Source organism: Sporisorium graminicola, chromosome SGRAM_1 (genome assembly GCF_005498985.1).
Source record: "Sporisorium graminicola strain CBS 10092 chromosome SGRAM_1, whole genome shotgun sequence".
NCBI lineage: Eukaryota > Fungi > Basidiomycota > Ustilaginomycetes > Ustilaginales > Ustilaginaceae > Sporisorium > Sporisorium graminicola.
The window spans coordinates 1090120-1104772 of NC_043719.1; the positions used below are offsets into that span (position 1 = coordinate 1090120).

Genomic DNA, 14653 nt, shown 5'->3' on the forward strand with positions numbered 1-14653 from the left:
GATGTAAACAGTGCACACGAGCTGGGTGGGAGCACAAAGACGAGCTTTACAGGCTTTGTGTTGCAGGTAACGGACTGGCTTGCTTGCTAACGAGGAACAGCAATTCAGAGTGTTGTGAGAAGGAGGGAAGGAGAGGGAAGTCGCAGTGACAGGCGCTGGTGATTGGTCTATATATGGAAGGCGCCTCCTGGCTGTTCGTGCAATTGTCTCAGCACACAAGCTGTAGGTTGTGCAGGCATATGAAGACACTCACGAGACCGGGGTGCTTATGGAGGAAGCATCCGTGCTCACTTCAGTGCAGGCAAGCGGACAGACAAGCCAAGATTCTGAGTCTGTCGACTGCCCTCCGGACGATAAGGCACTTGGAGTGCCACTGCAATCGAGCGGTTGCGGTTGACATGGCAGTGCTCAGCAAGCTGTGGGACGGCGACTTGGCAACCAAGCGCTTGCTCTCCACGAGTCGCGCGCAAGGCAAGGGCACCGAGCACGTTGCTGCCCATGCTTGGCTTGAAGAGGTGAACTCACGGAAAGACCAGGCGCGTGCAACGCAAGGCATGGCAAGGCATGGCAAAGCTGAGCCACAGTCGGTCGGGCCCAGCTGCCAAAGACTGCCAAAGACTGCCAATTTGGCGCTCCCCGCGTCGTAGGACCCTAAAAAAGGGACCCAACAGCACGCGAGCAGCACAGGAAAATGACGAAGGCTGTCTTGGCGAAAGTCTTGGCATTTCTTGTTGTATCTGTCGACATGGTCCAGCTCGGCAAAGCACAGCAACTGGCAGCTTCGTCGAGGCTCACTTTCGTTTTGTCAGATTGCTCGACTCGCAATCCCACGATCCCTTCTGCCAAGATTATTCCCACACCCAGCTCGCTATCGTGAGATCAACGGCATGCAGACCTTGGCCATCGGAAGAGCAAGCGCCGAAAGTGCTTCGATAGGTCAAGCAGATCCGGCCGTAAGATGATCGACCATGAAGCTAGAAGTGCTCGCATTGCGGCGAAACGAGTTTCGTGGCGGTGTCCGTATGAGTCTCGAACATGTCTTCACTGCCACAAGACAGTGTGGGCGACATCGCCCGATCCTATCGCCACTGTCCCCCGATGTGCTGGTCCCAAGTTTAACACTCGAGGCGCGTCGACTTTCTGCAGGTGTTGGTCTGTCGTCTGCATGCAAAGAGTATATGGAACGCCAAGTGGAGGAGATGAAAATGTTGCAAAGGCTCACTCTCATTCGACTCCTTCCAGCTACCATCATCACACCCACCCAAGGCAGCCTTGCTTGCTCATCAGGGACAACTTTACACTCTCTCACATACCAACATGGTGGACACAGAACAGGATTATGAAGCAATTCGGCAGGAAAACATTCGCAAGAATGCCGAGCTCATGCTCTCTCTCGGTCTGAACCCAGTAAGTTACGATCGCTTCCAGTGTCTCGCCGTTTGGCCGTAAAGAGCACTGATATCCTCTCATTGACATTCACATCGTGGCTAGACCACAACGCGGCTGCGACCGCCTTCACCAGAGAGGAAGGCGCCAACACCGAGACGAAGGAGGAGCCCATCGGAAACCCCCGATCCAAGCGAATCTTCTGCACAGGGCCGCAAATCATCACGCATCGCATCCGGAAGTCGACCGCGCTCGTACCGCGAAAGGGATCTACTGCCCTCCATCGCGCGTCCAAAGGAGAAGAAGCAGAAGAAAGCACGACAGGGCACACGCAAGAGCAGTCGAGCGTCCACGTCTGCTAGAACAAAGTACACCGACTGGGACTCGGATGAAGCGAACGACTCGGACGCCTACGTGCCTCGATGGCGAGGCGGCAGCGCTTCCGGACAGAACAACGACAACAGCATCGGCGGTGAAAATGAAGACAGCGACGGAGCCGACGGAAGCCGTGGATCGCGGACTTTCGACTTGTCTGGTCGGCCCATCCTGCAAAAGCTCTCGAATCCTGCTCCTCCTCTACTACCTTCGTCCGGAGGAGATGAGATCTATGAGACGGAAATGCCGTTGCCTTCACGCGAGTTTATCGCCAACGGAAAGGGTCGAGGTGCTCTGGTGTTTGAAAAGGAGTTCTCCCAATTTCGGCCCAACGTCACGCCAGACGAGATGCTTCGGGAGGGTGCATTTGGTGGAACAGCTTTCCGGTAAGCAGAGACTACACGATAGACATAACGCCAGCGATCGTCGTTATTTCAAGAAGAAAGCTGACCGAGATTCTCTGCGATCTCATTCTTTGTACCTACCCCTGCAGCGACTACTATTCTCGAGTGCTTCAACGACCAATAGACGTCGAAGCCGAGTTGGACGAACTGCCAGAGCACTGGCTCGAAAACCTCGACGTGGACGACATGCTCAGGCGACCGCAGCTCGACCCATCGCGCAACAAGTTCAGGGTCAAGGCGGGACAGTCGCTCGAAGACTGGGAAAAGGCAGGTTGGATCCGGCCACTCGACCCACGCGGCTGGTTCCAGTGGTACTACCGCTTCTTCCTGGGGCGCAGGTCGGCCGACGACGCTCGTCAGATTTCGCGCTGGCTCAAAGCGTGTGGACCGGGTGGCCGCTTTCGCAAGTCGCTGGCAGTCAACGTGGCGGCCAAAGGTGGACGTTGGGACGATCCCAAAGTGAATCCAGTGGTAAGGCAGACACTGTGGCAGTGGGGGTATGAGCTGACCGAGTCCGATTATCAGGCTTACCTCTAGCTGTCGAGTAGATTGCAGCTGCCCGATGCTGATGACCTGGCCGAGCACACGTCGCAAGGTACGGCCTGCAACGTTGCCCAACCTGGCGTGAAAGAATGTTCAAGTCGATTTCCGGGCACACCTTGGGTCGGTGCTCACCAAGTACCGCGGAACAAACGCAACAGAAAAGAGTTGCACAGCACTCAACAAGGCCGGCTAGACACAGGAGAGGAGGAGAGAAAGATTCGAAAGAAACTCTTGTGGCATGGCGAAGTGAATTCCTACGGAATACGTTCCCGGTTGCAGGAGCAAACTATGCGTTGCGAAATTGCTTGTTAATGTCATCCTTCACCCCGTCGGCATTTTGGCCTTGGCCCCTCACCTCGCATGACAATCGCGCCTCGCCTGCCCTTGCTGTCGGTCAATGGTTTCCGCCAGAATGACAGGTGTACAGACATACACAGTGTCCATTGTTGCCTGATTTTTTCATCTGCGCCTGCCGCCGCTTGGAACGTGGAGTTGTGCACCTGGCTCTTTCGGCCTCCGCGCCCGCGATGAAGGAGTGCATACCCGTCGGTAAGAGCGGCTTGTCTAAGAATGGCCAGGCAGAAATGTTCCTCTGTTTTCTTGGTCCGGCCTTTGATGTCGAGCTGCTGCGCCCCGAACGGGTTGCAAAGCTGGCCATGGGAGCAATGACGGTCCTTGTGTTCGTCGTCATGATTGTAGATCCCTTCTATTCGTCTTGCTTTCCGTGATCCACCATCCTCCTTCCTTCCTCAGACGGCTACGATTCATCCTCCGTTATCCATCGCCAAGTCTCGCCGTACAGGATGTCCACTGCTCTGTCGGAAAAGGTCCTTCGATGGGCCAGCTCGCACCCTGCCCTGACCGGCTTCTTCACCCTCGTCCTCGTAGCCACGCTCTACCTCGGATGGAAGGAAGCTTCCAGAGGTCCGTCTATCTGGGCGAACCTGCCAGGCCCCAAGCGCACCTCTTTCCTCCTCGGATACTCTCGTGATTCCAAGAAAAAGTTCGGCGTCAAGAACCCCAAAGGAGAAGACCGCAAACCCATCATTGGCGATGACGGAGCCGACATGACCGACACACCGGGCGTCTCGACCGCACGTCTGTACGACGAGTACGGATGCGACCACCTGATCTTCCCGCGTCCGCTTGGAGGCGATCTGCTCCTCACCAGAGACGCAGCGACCATGAACCACATCCTGAACGACAGCTACAACTACCAGCGCAGCGCGGCGGGCACCAAGGCGACCAAGGTTATCATTGGTAATGGTGTGGTCGCGGTGTTTGGGGATGAGCACAAGAAGCAGCGCAAGATGCTGGCGCCTGCGTTCAGCGTCGACTCGCTCAAGGCGCTCATGCCCATCTTCACGGATGCGACCAACAAGATGATGACCCGCTTCGAACAGGACACCTCGCTCGAGGAACGGTGGGGGAAGGGCGTCAAGGATTCCGTCAAGTGGTTCGGACGTGTTACGCTCGACATCATCGGCCACGCTGGATTCGACTACGACTTTGGCGCAGTTGAACAGGGCCCGAACGGGCTGGCGGTGCGATCTACGTTCCACGACGCCATGACGTCGACGATGAACGTTTCACCCGTCGATGCCGTCGTCGGAGCGTTTATGTTTTTCGTCGTGCCTTCGCTGCTCTACATCCTGCCCTTGACGGAAAATGTGCGAAAGATGCGCGAGATGCGGAACGAACTGATCAAAGTCTCGCAGAAGATCGTACAGGCCAAAGCCAAGCAGATCCGCAAGGAGCTTGAAGCCGGAGTCGACGCCAAAGAGACGTTTGCAGGGAAGAAGGACATCCTGCACCTGCTGATGCGCGCCAACATGTCGCCCGAGATTCGACCCGAGGACCGTCTTTCAGACGATGTTCTGGCGGGCCAAATCGTCACGTTTATCTTTGCGGGCCACGAGACGACCGCCACAACGATGAGCTGGTGCACCTTCTTCCTCGCTCTCAACCTGGAACACCAGAAGAAGCTACGTGCAAGCATCCAAAGCGCACTCCGAGAGCTAGGCAAAGACGGCGAGTCGATCGAAGAGCTCACGTGGTCCGACCTGAACAGCGAAGCTATGCGCCCGCTGGACCAGTGCATCCAAGAAACTCTCCGCTTGCGTCCTCCCGTCACGACCACCTTCCGCTACGCCACCAAGGACGACCAGCTCCCCCTAACCACCCCGCTCAAAACCAAAGACGGACGAACACTCACCTCGATCCCCATCACCGCGGGCAAGGAAGTCGCTATCTCGGTCACCGGCAACAACATGGATCCGAAATACTTTGGCCCTGACACGCACCTCTTTCAACCGGACCGCTGGAACCACTTGCCCGAGCTGCACGCCAAGTCCAAGTTGCCCTCGCCCTACGGCTCGTTTGTGTTCAACGGCGGGCCCAAGGTGTGCATCGGCAGCAAATTCGCCATGACCGAGATGAAGATCATCCTGATTAGGGTGTTGGCGCAGTACAGGATCGAGCCCGTGGAAGGGTTGAAGTATAAGAGCATAGAGGCGGTGGTGCAGAGACCGGCTGTAATTGGGTTCGAGAAGGAGGGAAGCCAATTGCCTCTGCGCTTTGTCAATGACCCGCTCTAGAACGCTGTCGACTCTGGATTGTTCACTGTAATACACTGGTTATGGAATGCCCTTTGGACACAAGCGTTCTCGTCTATGACTCGATTTGCAGCTCCTCCTGCTCGATCGAAGCTGTTTCCTGGTTTCACAAGATTCTGCCGTGGATGATTTTTGCGATTGCGGGGTGTTGCGAGAAGAGTTACAAGGAAGATCGGTGTACATGCGTTTTTGTCATTGTTGCTGTTCTATGGAATCTTTTGTGGAAGTGGCCATCAAGCTGACGAACGAGAGAGGTCAAGATCGATGAGCTGAGCCTTAGCAATGTCGTAGCAAAGACCGTGCACCTGGACCTTGTTCATGACTTGGCCGGACAGAGGCGAGGTGACGCCCTTCCAGTTGTCCTGGATGATGCTGGTCGAGACGATGTTGTCCACCTGCAGTTTTACCGATTCGTAGACGACTTTTTCCGCCAGCTCGGGGCCCTGCAGACCCGGGTTGGCGTCGACGACCTTCTTGGCGACCTGGGTCAGGGGCACGAGGTGACGGAGGAGAGCGCTGGACTGCAGAGCTTCCTGGCTGGGGGGAGCGCTAGTTGCGGCGATGGCGGCGTTGACACCACCGCACGACGTGTGACCAACCACAACAACGTGTTCGATGCCCAACGCCTGCACTGCGAACGTCAGCACGCTCAGAGCGTTGTCGTCGTCCAGGCGGAACTGGTTGGCGATGTTGCGTGTGACAAAGATCTCGCCCGGGTCGGCGCCGCAGACAACCGACTCCGGCACGCGCGAGTCGGCACAGCCAATCCAGAGGATCTTGGGCGTCTGTGTCTGCGCGAGCTCTGCAACGAGCTCTGGCTTGTTGGCGCAGAAGCTCGCGCTCCACGACTTGTTCTTGGAAAGCAGATCCGACACTTGCAGCATCCTGGGCGATGTATTTGACGTCGAGCTGGTCGAGTGGGATCGAATGGAGGAAGAAGCTGGAGGAATCCGACAAGCGGCGCGCTGAGTGGTTGAAAAGGATCGAGTCGAGGCGAGACGTTGCACGAGATCGGTGGGGGAGCGGTGACGACGAGCAGCCACGCTAAATAGCGATGAGCGAGCGGAAGCAGTGTACATCCAAATTCTACTTGAGCACGAGTTTGCACTGAGTATCAAGGGCGGCGGCGGCGGCGCAGGCGGTAAGAGCGACAATGACGAGGTGGTGGGGCGCCAAGAAAGATAAGGAACGTGAGGAGCAGCTTTCAAATAGCCAGCTGGAAGAAGCATACAAGCTGGCCGAAGAAGATGTTGGAACGAATGCCTGAAGGACTGCAGCGGTGTCAGAGGCAGGCGAGTTCGCGTGTGCTCGGCAACAAGACTGCTGTTGGACGAGGCTCGAGCCTGCAACCTGGGGAAAGCGGTGATTGGCAGCAATGATGTCGTCCGCTTGATCCGTGGTGCGTGCCGTGGCTGACTCGATTCTGCTCGTGCTCGTGCGCAGAGATGATCGTCGTCTTTCAAACGACGGCCATGATTCCCGATGAAATGCACTTGCAGCCGAGCCAAGACTGACACTGACAAAAGGGCGGCTTCTGCTGCTGCTGTAGTGAGCGGTGCAGGAAGCATGGGAAAAGTCGAGAAATCTTGGTGCGTCTGGCGTGCTTGTTCGCAGCCTACCCGAAACGCAACCACAGATGGGCAGGAAATCAAGATCAAAGACCGACGGGTTTTGGCTATCAAAAAAAATCGACTCGCCAAGTGTGGGTTCCTGCGCCCTATTCGCTTCCGATGTTTTGCTTTCCTCTCTCTGGCCATTTTTTGTGCCCCAAAATCTCGCGATAAGTCGAGTGTTTCTAATCAAGAAACATCAGCCAGAATCAACAAAAAGCAAAAGCCGGCAGACAGGACGCACGGCGAGATTCGCAGCTGTAGATCGGGCGCATCCGCGTCACGCACCAACTGACTCACACAAAAAATGTTGAGCGGAGGGTTGAGCGTATCGGCGGCACGCATCACCTCCACTAGCTCCTGGCACGTATGCTGACTCCAACCGGTGAACAATGCATGTCTTCACCCTCAGCTTCGTTCGTGACCACGCAATCTCGGCCTCTTAGGCAAGTGACAATAAATTGTTCGTTGGGATGCACACTGTACAAAAAGTGCGGGAAACAAAGCGTGAGAAGGTCGAGAGGCAAGGGATGTAAGATGCAGCCAAGGGGTGCAGAGGGCAGCCGCTGCGTTGCTGCGCTCACTGGGTGCGATTGGGCAGCTGGAATTCGAGAAGAGGCTGGCTGTTACGACGCTGTGATCGATCCCCTGCTCCTTGGCTCAGACGTCGCCGGTCCGTCTCGCTCAGGCGCGGTCGAGCTTGCTGCGATTGCACGGGGAAAGGATTCGCCAAGGCGGGCAGTGGTGAAGTGGGGCGAGTGTTGGTGGGCGTTCCGGGATGTAGTAGCTTGGCAGCTGTTGGATCCAGCTGTTCCACGTTCGAGATCGACCTGCGCCAGTCGGCAGCTCGATTGACTCCACCTCCTTCCCGTGCCTCTTCGCCCACGGCTTCAAGCAGGGTAGCGCTGAGATTGCGCGACCGTCGACGTTCATCTCGTGAGCCGGTACCGCTCATCTTGCTGTGGGGGTCCTGGCTGCTTCGAGCTGGCGATGCCACCCTGCCATTCGACGCTGCCCCAGCAGCAGCAGCAGCCGCCTTCTGAGCCTCGCGTTCCTGCATGCGCTTCCTCTCCAACTTCTGCTTCCTCTCCCACTCCTCCTTCGCTCTACGCAGGGCATCCGCATCCTGGACCGTTTGAGTAGCGGGCGCCTGCAGGGCTGCTAGCTTAGCCCGATGTCTAGCCTCGAGCTCCTCGACCGACATGGCGCGCAGTCGGCTCTGCGTCTCGACGCTTGCGCTACGTGTGTGAGCCGCCCGGGCATCCTCCGCGCCCGGATTTGACCAGGGTACCGCAGGTTGATCGCTACGACGCATCGCCAGCGACCGACGAGCCTGTGTCACAGCGCTGCTTTGACCGCCGCTGACCATTCCGACTGCACCACTCGTAGACGAGTTCGAAGGCCTCTGCTGCTGCAGCTGAGCTTGGCGAAACTGGTGTCCGTAGGAATCTGTATACGGTTCAGCATACGGCTGCGAGTAGATTGCACCGACATTCTGCTGCAGCTGATTCTGATGCGACGAGCTCTTGAACATTGGGATCGAGCCTGAGCTAGCCAGTCTGCTTGGCGGCATAGGATTCGACAGAGTACGTTCGTGCGAGGCCGAACCTGACGATGCATTCAAGTTGCCCGAGCCGGCCCCAAACACAGATCCGGACGTCAGGCCTAGACTCTGACTGCGGCCGTGAACGCTGTTCAGTGAATGAGCCTCTTCATCGGGGCGCGAGATGCTGGCGGGCTTGCTCTGCTCGGTCTTGGGCGCCACCGCCAGATCCATGAAGCCGGTCGAGTTGTCCATCAGAGCTGCTGTAGAGGCAGAACGTCGTCGGAACGACTCGGTGCCCGTCGATCCCTCGGAAGGAGAAGCACGCATCAGGTCGAGGGATTGCGGCACCCGAGCCGCAAAGACGCTCGTCGATTCGGGCAGTGCGCTTGCTGCGAACTTGTCGACAGGAGTCGCAGGGCTAGCTCCAAGTGCAAGCGCGGGCCGTGCTACAGGACTCGAGCCCATATCTCCCAGCGGCGAAGTGATGGCCGGCAGATCGAGTCGCAACAGACCTTCCGGTTCGACGCGCTCGGGTCCTTTCTGGATGTAGTCGAGGAACTGTGCACTACGACGACCAGTGGATTGGGCGGGGAATGGATAGGCAGAATTGTCCAGTACGCTCGAAGGAGTAGGGGAATGGATGAACTTTTCGACGTTGGACGATGGTGTCGGCAGCTGCGTAGCCTCGGTGTTGGCACGAAAGAGGGTCATGAAAGAGCTCGTGCGGCTTCTAGTGTCCTTACAATCCAAGTCGGATGCAGGTACGTGGCCGCTTTCCTCATCCCTGCCGGCGTTACGGCCGGCCGTCTTGTTGTAGCCATGTCGAGCTTCCCACTCTTCCAGGTCGCGCTTTGCGGTTCGGGCGACGGCACGTGCGGCTCGTTCCGCTTTGGATCGCAGGTTGCGTCGCTCGTCGGAGCGCTTCAACGCCGAAAGCTGAGTTCGAAGGTCTGACCACAGGCGCATTTGGAAGGCGAAGCCCATGAGAATAAGCGCTCCAAGAACGCCGAGTTCGATCTGCATGCCCTGCACGAGCGGAAAGTGACCGTTTTGGAAAGTGGGCGCGTACTTGTTGTTGAAGAGCGAATCGAAGCCAAGGTTGCGCACGTAAAACTCCTTGAGACCTTGAGTGGAGTAGCAGTCGATGCCGAGCGTGAGGGCGGTGGCGCCAATGATGGCGGTCGACAGAGCAAGCACGAGCGAGTGGATACGCTCGATGCAGCTGGCGGTGAAAAAGACGGCATACATGCCGACGTACAAGATGAAGCGGAGGCCAATGGGGCGGATGAGACCGCCAGATCGGACAGCTTGAAGGAAAAGGCCAAAGAAGAAGCCACCAAGTCCACAGGCGAGCAGACCAGCACCACGCCAAAACACGATCGAGATGATACCTCCGACAGCACCGGCAATGACTGCAGCGACGAGGAAGAGGCCTCGGATGGCTTTGGATGGTGGATTGACCGCGGGCTCGACACCAACCTTGAGGATGATAGAGATGCAGATGAGGGCCAAGGCAAAGAATCCAGCTAAAAAGTAGCTGGACCATCGGTTGCGGTGACCGTAAAACGCCATGGGCAGTCCCATGATGATGAGGATTGCTCCAAGAACGCCAAAGGCCGGGTCTATGATGGCATGAAGCGGGAGAGCATTGCTGTTCGAGGCTTGTAAGGCAGATGCGGTCGTGTTTGCCGTTGTGGTGGCTGCAGGAGCGGACAATGATGCGGAAGCCGACGTGGCAACCGAAGTTACAGGAATGACCGTGGTCACTGGGATGAACCACACGTCGCCACTGTGAGACGCCGAAGAGGTGAGGCTTGTAGGGAGCGTCTGTCCTCTTGATAAAGTCGTGGTGATGGTTGAGACCACCGTCGTTGAAGAAGCAGCGGCCGAGCTTGACGTTGGTGCAGTCGACGAGGGAGCGACAGAGCTGGTGACAGTCGAAGAAGGTTGCGTTGGTTGGTCCTGCGCGTGCGTGAGGCCGACTTGTAAGGCCAGAAACCCTAGGACCAAGGCTGTGCTAGGACTGGGGCGAAACAGCATCTTGTTGGTCTTCTCGCGATGCAGGAGGTGGATCTTGACAAGTCAAGCTTGCATGGCCCTGGACCCAAGATGATGGAGGTTGGTCAGCAAGATGTGTAAATAAAGCTAGACGCAGAATCGAACACCAGTAAGGCCGTGATGAACTCGACGTGGTAGCTCGGAGGCTACTGTGGGAGACCAGGTGGTTGTCGCAGCTGCCAAGGCGAGGAGGCAATGGGTCTGGGAATGGTGGTCGAACTGCTTGACAGGCGGATCGTGAAACGGGACGCGCTACTCTAGCCGAGCTGCGGGCTTTTTACCAAATTGCTGTGAAGCGCGATCAACTTGCGCTCAGATCTCTCGAAAGATCCAGATGTCGTTTTAATAATAATCGGAAACATAAAGAAGAAAAAGAAAGCCCTACCACATACTTTGCTGCTCTGCCACCTCCTCAACCCTTGCAGCTGTCTCTCGAGTGACGGGTACATACTATGTGGGCCGGGTTCATTGCAGGCGTCGTCCTGCTTGCAGAGGGGCTTGAGACGTCCGGGTGGGGTTTCAAGCGAACAAGCCTCCTGAAGTGAGTTGGATAGCGGGTTGCGACGCAACGCCCAGCCTACCCACGCCCAGCCTCTGCTTGCAACGTGCTTCTGGCAGGTCCGCGAGTTCATCCGGCTTTGCTTGACTTGCACCTTTTCGCCCTTCGCCTCTTTAAACAGGATGTTTGGGAAGTTAGAGTCGTCTCGTTCTCCATTGCATGCCCATGAGCGCACGCACGCCTGTAATTCAAAGTCTCCGGATCGCCGCGGTCTCAAAGGAAAAGGCGGGAAACTATCATTCGAGCATGCGGGCCAATCACAGAAAGCTTGGCTTTCGAGACGAGATCGCTCCTACAAAGATTTGCACTGGTCGCAGCAGGATTCTTCAGGCTGGTCTCTCAGGCGGTCGAAAGAGTCCTGGGACGTGCGTTGTGTATCGCTCGAGTTCACTCTCAGACTCTGAGTCGAGGCGCCGCAGCTGGTCGAATTAAAGCTTGGACGTACATGCCTCTCGCTTTCTCATTCCGATGTTGCCGATATCAGCTGCTGCAGACACAGAGTTGACATGTGATGATCCACAAATCGAGATGACAGCGCCGCTTGGACCTGTCTTTTAGTCTCACGCCCATCCAATGAGACAGCTTTGTAAGGCGGAGGCCGCGCTGGTCCGTGTGGATTCAGGGTCCAACAGCCGAATGGTTGCGCGACTTTCTTCTTGTTCTGTCTCAAAGGGCGACGATCAAACATTCAAGGGTCCAGGATAACCGCTGTTCCAAGCTTCGACAGAGAACAACGTCCGCTTCACCTTGCAGGAACAGAAAGCTCTAAAAAGAACTCGATGTGCAACATGCCGCTACGGCATAGACATGTGGCGCACCGCTTTCAGGATTCTTAGTAGCGTTCAGCAATAGGACGCTTTCATGCATAGAATGTCTTTCAACGGCATCGTCGTTCGCTCTCGGTCAGACGCTATTGGTGGTGGTGGTGGTGGTGGTTGTTGCTGTTGCCCTTGCGGGCGGGGCTCGTCTCGACGCATGAGGACCATGCTCCCAGTGAGGTGCATCTGTCCCACCTCAATCTGCCGCCGCACAGTGCTCGTCTCTCGTGTTTCCACTGCGTCGACCTGGTCAGTAGAATGGTGTCGAGATCCTTCCTCCCTGCGTCTGGTTGCAGGTCGAAGTGCAATCATCGCGCGCATTCAGTCCCTGGCCTTTTGCTTTCATTTTTGTGTCCTCGATTTCTCTGTCCTTTAATTTGGGCTACATTGTCTATTGGCATTCGCGCCAACTGCTTCTTCGCTCTTTCGGTTCCCTCCTAGGGTTGTCGCCAGACGCAGGCGGAACAGGCGTGTCGGTGATCGATTTTCTCTCTGAAGAGTGGTTGCTGCGAACATTCCCGTAGCAAAGGAGCTGGTTGATCGAGTGACAAGAAAGGTTGTCGCACGTGGCATAATTCAGTAAAATGTTATGTCTACGTAAAGTTACAGCTCAGCACAAAAATGGGTCTCAGGCTCTTCGATCAGGAAGCGCGAAGATTTTACGGTCGTTCGAGGCCAGAAAAAGAGAGAGACGCGCGCACTGCCCGGCCGGCGCATGTCACCAATTTCTGCGAGTTCGCCTCATTCTCGACGGTTGTTCGCTACATCGTGATCGCTATCGACCATCACCCTACGTTACGTCCACCAACCTGTTCTCGTGATCAGCACAAGCATGTCCGCAGCAACTCGCACCGCACCGACACCGGCTGCTGCCGCCCCTGCTGCCGCCCCCGCCGCCACCGCAGCTTCGGCCATTGCAAAGGCATCCACCACAGATGCCCAGTCCGACCTCGACCGCGCCGCTCTGGAAGCCCTCGAACTCGACTCGGATGTCATCACTTCTGTTCGCCTTGACGGTCTGGCTCTGACCAAGATCGTAAAGCACTGCCGCGACGCCCACCCCGCCTCGGCTTCGGGCGCCCTTCTCGGCATGGACCTCGGTGGAACCCTCGAGGTGTCCAACGTCTTTGCCCTTCCCAACCCCGGTCGAAGCAACAGCGAGCGTGATGAGGAGGAGGACCGAAGCAGCCGCAACGCGACCAAATATACCTCTGATATGGTCCGCTTGTTGCGCGACGTCAACGCCGACGCCAACCCTGTCGGTCTCTACCAGGGATGCTTCCTTGGCGCTTTCCTCAGCTCGTCTGTCGTCGATAGTCTTGCTGCTATCGCTGGTTTGATCGAGCGTGATGGCGCTAGCGGCCGTGGTAAGGGTGTTCTCATTGTCCACGACCTCGCACAGTCTGCCCAGGGCAACACCTCGGTGAAGGCTTACCGTCTCTCGCCTTCGTTCGTCGAAGCCCATAAGAAGGGCAAGTTCCACACGCAGAGCCTCATCGACCACAAGCTCACATTCGCCAACATCCTCATCGAGATTCCCGTCTCGCTTCGAAACACTGCGCTCCTCGACGCTTTCCTCAGCAGCATCTCGACACCAAACGCACCCGGCCCGTCGATCGTGCAGCCCAGCACCTCGGATCTCCTCCGCAATCCACCCACGGCTGCACTCGGCCCCTCCTACACTTCTCTCAACCTTGCATTGGAGCCTGTGCTCGCTTCCTCGCTCGAGTCGACGCTCGAGATCATGGACGAGCACGCCGCCGAGGCGGGCAACGTCGGATTCCAGGCACGACAGCTGGCACGAGAGAAAGCCAAAGCCGAGGCGTATCTTGCTCGCAAGAAGGCCGAGAACGCAGCGCGTGAGGCTCAGGGTCTGGCACCTCTTCCCGTCGAGGACGTTAACCGCCTGTTCAAGATCCCTGCCGAGCCTTCGCGCCTCGAGGCCACCTTGCTGCTTGGTCAGATCGACAGCTCGGCGAGACGTCTGGCCGAGACGGCTGCTCTCGGTGTGGTCCAACTCAACGCCGCCAAGACTGGCGCTGTGTAAAGCCGGCAGTCACATCATTCGTCCGCAGCAGCACACTAGACACCCCCAACTCTTCTCACTCAAAACGAGCATGGCCTGCATTTGAGCTCTCGATACCACTCTTACAGCTGTAGCGCTCGCCAATGCCGCACCCAATCTCACCGCTGCCGTGCTCCATTCGGCCTGCTCGAGCAAGATCCATAGATCTTTCCGTCGTCATTTTGGAGGCTTCGTAGGCATACGCACTGTCTCCGACATCGACACCTCCGGACTCTAGCAACAGCTTGCTGGGTCCTGCTTCTCCTCTTTTTCCGTTGTAGTTTACTCACATCCAGCCTTCCCATGCATATTGAAACTTTTGAACTCAAACGTCACTCGTGCGTCTCTGTTCTGAGTCAACTCTATTAGCGAATGACTTCTGCCCAGCTGGGCCGAGTGCGCTCATTCGCGTGACACCTCGGCCTACGCCGTATTAATACGCCGTGTCAGCTCCATGCTTTGCAGCGTCGAGCTGCCTCAGCCCATATCACAGCGTCGAGGCCAGCGACCGACGATATATTCAGATTTGTGTTAGACCGAAGACATGAAGAAGCCCATCCTAGCGCGGCTTCATCGGCTTCGTATACGTACGAGACCAGCTCCAAGGAAAAAATTACAGTTGTACACGTGACTTGGACCTCTCGAGCTAAATAGCTGGTAATTCGAAGTTCGAG

At 56.9% G+C, this 14653-nt stretch overlaps 5 protein-coding genes across 5 annotated transcripts; 3 read left to right on the forward strand and 2 right to left on the reverse strand.

Moving 5' to 3' along the window:
* Nucleotides 1-1317: 1317 nt before the first annotated feature.
* On the forward strand, nt 1318-2702 carry EX895_000421 (uncharacterized protein; the record flags this gene model as incomplete). Its single annotated transcript, XM_029881022.1, has 3 exons — nt 1318-1407; nt 1492-2147; nt 2255-2702. 3 exons carry the CDS (start codon nt 1318-1320, stop codon nt 2700-2702), a joined length of 1194 nt encoding a protein of 397 aa, XP_029742408.1.
* An 809-nt stretch (nt 2703-3511) lies between these two features.
* On the forward strand, nt 3512-5305 carry EX895_000422 (uncharacterized protein; the record flags this gene model as incomplete). Its single annotated transcript, XM_029881023.1, has 1 exon — nt 3512-5305. The coding sequence occupies one exon, from the start codon at nt 3512-3514 to the stop codon at nt 5303-5305; it is 1794 nt and encodes a 597-aa protein (XP_029742409.1).
* A 251-nt stretch (nt 5306-5556) lies between these two features.
* Nucleotides 5557-6207, reverse strand: EX895_000423 (uncharacterized protein; the record flags this gene model as incomplete). The annotated part of the gene is made up of 1 exon (XM_029881024.1): nt 5557-6207. One exon carries the CDS (start codon nt 6205-6207, stop codon nt 5557-5559), a length of 651 nt encoding a protein of 216 aa, XP_029742410.1.
* Nucleotides 6208-7513: 1306 nt separating this feature from the next.
* Nucleotides 7514-10519, reverse strand: EX895_000424 (uncharacterized protein; the record flags this gene model as incomplete). The annotated part of the gene is made up of 1 exon (XM_029881025.1): nt 7514-10519. The coding sequence occupies one exon, from the start codon at nt 10517-10519 to the stop codon at nt 7514-7516; it is 3006 nt and encodes a 1001-aa protein (XP_029742411.1).
* Nucleotides 10520-12746: 2227 nt separating this feature from the next.
* EX895_000425 (uncharacterized protein) lies at nt 12747-13961 on the forward strand (the record flags this gene model as incomplete). The annotated part of the gene is made up of 1 exon (XM_029881026.1): nt 12747-13961. One exon carries the CDS (start codon nt 12747-12749, stop codon nt 13959-13961), a length of 1215 nt encoding a protein of 404 aa, XP_029742412.1.
* Nucleotides 13962-14653: the final 692 nt, after the last annotated feature.